The sequence below is a fragment of the Convolutriloba macropyga genome, chromosome 8, assembly GCF_964194025.1.
Source record: "Convolutriloba macropyga chromosome 8, txConMacr16.3, whole genome shotgun sequence".
Classification (NCBI taxonomy): Eukaryota; Metazoa; Xenacoelomorpha; order Acoela; family Convolutidae; genus Convolutriloba; species Convolutriloba macropyga.
In genome coordinates this window covers 50,214,762-50,218,860 of record NC_134475.1, presented here as the reverse complement: position 1 = coordinate 50,218,860, position 4,099 = coordinate 50,214,762, and the positions used below count along the sequence as shown (strand labels likewise).

Here is a 4,099-nt window from a genome sequence, read left to right as displayed (position 1 = left end):
TATTTACTGTCCTAATATTATAGTTTTATTTTATTCTGTCCTTTCGATCTCTTCTTGTCCGGTCACCGCCCACCTGAAGCGCAATTCAGAGCATGAGTATCTTAATAAAAAGAAAAATTACAATCGCAAAAGTGCAACTCATTGAGCTGGTCTCATTTAATGCTTGGGACAACTCAGTCGAAGCCAGAGTTTTTCTAGCTGTATTTTCTGCTTCCATCAATTTGAGTATCGAATAAATATCCTATGAGATCAAATGATTTCAGAGGCGCGCATTATGTAACATCAAATGGACGTGAACATTAGCCAGACCTACCTCTCATGCTTTTGCGAGAACCATTGTCCGGAGAATAAACCAAATGGTACTTGCTATACCGTTGCCGATGGAAGATGCTTTTCGCAAATTGAAGAGGTCAGTCAGAATAGCAACAAGATTAAAATAACGCGTGGATGCACGCCCCCTGAAACTGGAAGCGTTTTTCAATGCAAAGCTAAGAAACACCATTTACGGAAAGCGATACAATGTTGCGATACTTCAATGTGCAACATGAACATCCTTCCGGAGCTCCCATCAAAAGCATTTGTCAATGAAACAACTACCTCACTGACAGCTGGAGGAGTGTTCTATCTAACAGCTATAATATGTACAGTTTTGCTGTCGTTCACAATCATAGTAGCGGCAGGGATAACTTTTTATTTGTCCTGGAAGCGAAAGAAAGCTGTCAAACAGGTACCATTCAGTTTTGCCTCATGTTTTTCTGTTTAGGTAATTTGAATGGTTTTTATGTTGCATTGTTTTGCAGGCCTCGATTATACGTTCTATCAGCCCCAAGTTAAGCGACCAAAAGCTATGCAAATATCCTCTTTCCACACTAACAATGGACCGAAACTCACTTATGAAGCACTTTGGCAATACCTCGACCTTACGCCATGACGGAGCTCCTGGAATATCAACACTTCAGGCATTAACGGATACTTCAGGCAGTGGAAAGGGAGTTCCTCTTCTTGTCCAGATGACCATTTCTCGGCAGTTTAATTTAGTAAAACAAATTGGCGAGGTGTGTAAATCAGCATGTATTAATCAATTAAATACCGGGGTTAAGGTGCGTAAACATTCGTTTCTTTTAAGGGTGGCTTTGGGTCCGTGTGGAAGGCGACCTGGTACGGAGACCCAATAGCCGTTAAAATATTTTCCACCAGAGAAGAAGAGAGTTGGAAGCGGGAAAAAGAAATATATCAAACGAACTTGCTTCGACATGACAGCATTTTAGGTAAGGGCTGCCAAACAAACATATTTTATTAACGATGACAGTTATCCCATTAACCTGAAACTGCTTGAGCATAATTGCAGGAGAATGTGAAAATATTGGTTTCATCGTAAAGTTCTTAACAACTGCTGAGTGATTGGAAGTCGTTTCGGTTATCACGTAATCTACTATGATTTATTATTGACTTTATTGTCTTCATCTTGTTTTTGTCTTTAAGAAATTTTAACTTAGCAGGTAGCATCTGTTTTATTTGTTTCTCATGTCTGGAATCATTTATCTTTTTTTATCTCATGTAGATGTCAAAACTGCTGATTGAAATAAGCATTGCTCATCTGTTTATCACTCACCAACCCCCCCCCCCCCCCCCCCCAACTCTCCCCATCCGTCCTACTCCACCTGGTCCAGTCAGCCATAATCCCCTCACTTTTCTCTTTGAAATTATGAGGGATCAAGTCTGTTCATCAAGCAGATCTTTTTGTGCTGTAAAACAGGATTTTCAAAATTTGAATTCTTAATAAGTTTTTCAAAATCAAATTATTTGTTGCGTGGAAGATTGTCTCTCAAAAACAAATTTTCTCCAGTGTGAAACCTTGATTTTTTCTGGGAAAATATTTTTCAGGTGAAGCTTGAGCGCTCAAAAGCGTATGTAATTTTTTTTGCAAGCTGGATTCTTGTAAAAATATCAACTAACGTCTTTTTAAATGATTTTGCCGTGATGTCATGTTTTGAAAAACATTTGTTTCAAAAACATGTCTAACTGCTCTCAAAGGAAGATTGGATCAATTGTGTTGGTCTTGCGGTCTTTTTTGCAATTTTTTTTCGCTTGACCGATTTTGTCTGACTCATTCAAACTTTCGTCCTCAAAAACTAGATAAACAGGTGAAGCGCGGAAGCCTTACTAGTCTGTCATGCGATTGACCGAAACTGTTTTTAAAACAGTTTCATGGTGTGGAGGGCGGTTCTTATTCTTAAGACATTAAAAACCGACCACCTCCCCCTGTCTACCCTCCTCCATCTGCTGATTTGGAAACCCCCCTAGCCCAACTCTTGTCAACATCCCATTTTAGCGCATTGTTTTTTAACTTGCTCTGAGCACATTTCTGTTTGAATTTATGAGGGATTAAGTCTGTTCATCAAGCAAATCTTTTTGTGCTGGAAAATAGGATTTTCAAAACTAAATTTAAGTTTTCCCTTGCGTGAAAAAATGTCTCTCAAAAACATTTTCTCTATTGTAAAACCTTGATTTTCCTGAGAAAATATTTCTTCAGGGGAAGCTCATCGCTCAAAAGCACTCATTGTGCATGTAATTTTTTGCAAGCTGTATTCTTTGTATTTTTTAAAAATATTAGCGTTTTTTTTAAAATATTTTGCTGTGATGGTATTTTTGATAAGCGTTTGTTTCAAAACATGTTTAACTGCTCTCAAAGGAAGTTTGTATCAATTGTAGTAGTCTTGCGTTCTTTTTTGCGATTTTTTGCTTGACCGATTTTCGTTTGTCTCATTCAACTTTTCGTCTTGAAAATTTAGATACACGGTAAAGCGCGGAGGCCTTACTAGTCTGCAATGCGAGTCGACTAGCAATGCGAGGCCTTACTAGTCTGCACTGTTGAGATTTTAAATGGTGCTTAAACCAATAATAATAATAATAATAATAATAGTAATAATAATAATAATAATAATAATAATAATAATAATAATAATAATAATAATAATAATAATAATAATAATAATAATAATAATAATAATGATAATAATAATAATAATAATAATAATAATAATAATAATAATAATAATAATAATAATAATAATAGTAATAATAATAATAATAATAATAGTAGTAATAATAATAATAATAATAATAATAATAATAATAATAATAATAATAATAATAATAATAATAATAATAATAATAATAATAATAATAAATAATAATAATAATAATAATAATAATAATAATAATACTAATAATAATAATAATAATAATAATAATAATAATAATAATAATAATAATAATAATAGTAATAATAATAATAATAATAATAATAGTAATAATAATAATAATAATAATAATAATAGTAATAATAATAATAATAATAATAAGAATAATAATAATACTAATAATAACAATAATAATAATGCGATTAACTGGAGCTGTTTTTAAAACATTTTCCTGGTATGAAGGGCGGTTGTTAATCTTAAAACATTAAGAACCGAGCACTACTCCCCATGTTTCCCCTCCTCAATCTGCTGATTGGGAAACCCCCCTAACCCGACTCTGTCAACATCCCATTTAAGAGCATTATTTTTTATCTTGATTTAAACGCATTTCTGTTTAAATTTATGAGGGATCAAATCTGTTCATCAAGCAGATCTTTTTGTGCTGTAAAACAGGAGTTTCAAAATTTGAATTCTTAGTAAGTTTTTTAAAGGCAAAAGATTTTTTGCGTGGAAGATTGTCTCTCGAAAACATATTTTCTCCATTGTAAAACCTTGATTTTAGAAAATATTTTTCAGGGGAAGCTTGATCGCTAAAAAGCATTTTTTGCGTATGTAATTTTTTTGCCAACTCGATTCCTGTAAAAATATTTATTAGAGTCTTTTTAGGTAATTTTGCTGTGATGGTATTTTTGATAAGCGTTTGTTTCAAAAACATGTTTAACTGCTCTCAAAGGAAGTTTGTATCAATTGTAGTAGTCTTGCGTTCTTTTTTTGCGATTTTTTGTTTGACCGATTTTTCGTTTGTCTCATTCAACTTTTCGTCTTGAAATTTTAGATACACTGTAAAGCGCGGAGGCCTTACTAGTCTGTTATGCGAGTCGACTAGTAATGCGAGG

General features: G+C 33.3%; 1 protein-coding gene across 1 annotated transcript in view; it reads left to right on the top strand.

Moving 5' to 3' along the window:
* Window positions 1-239: 239 nt before the first annotated feature.
* The window catches only part of LOC142345096 (bone morphogenetic protein receptor type-1A-like), a 30,938-nt gene continuing 27,078 nt past the window's right edge, over window positions 240-4,099 (top strand). Inside the window, exons 1-5 of the mRNA XM_075397181.1 lie at window positions 240-727; window positions 801-1,055; window positions 1,127-1,268; window positions 1,483-1,495; window positions 2,205-2,211. Of these exons, the coding sequence (XP_075253296.1) occupies window positions 287-727; window positions 801-1,055; window positions 1,127-1,268; window positions 1,483-1,495; window positions 2,205-2,211 (858 nt within the window). The 5' untranslated portion in view covers window positions 240-286. The remainder of the gene's footprint in view (window positions 728-800; window positions 1,056-1,126; window positions 1,269-1,482; window positions 1,496-2,204; window positions 2,212-4,099) is intronic.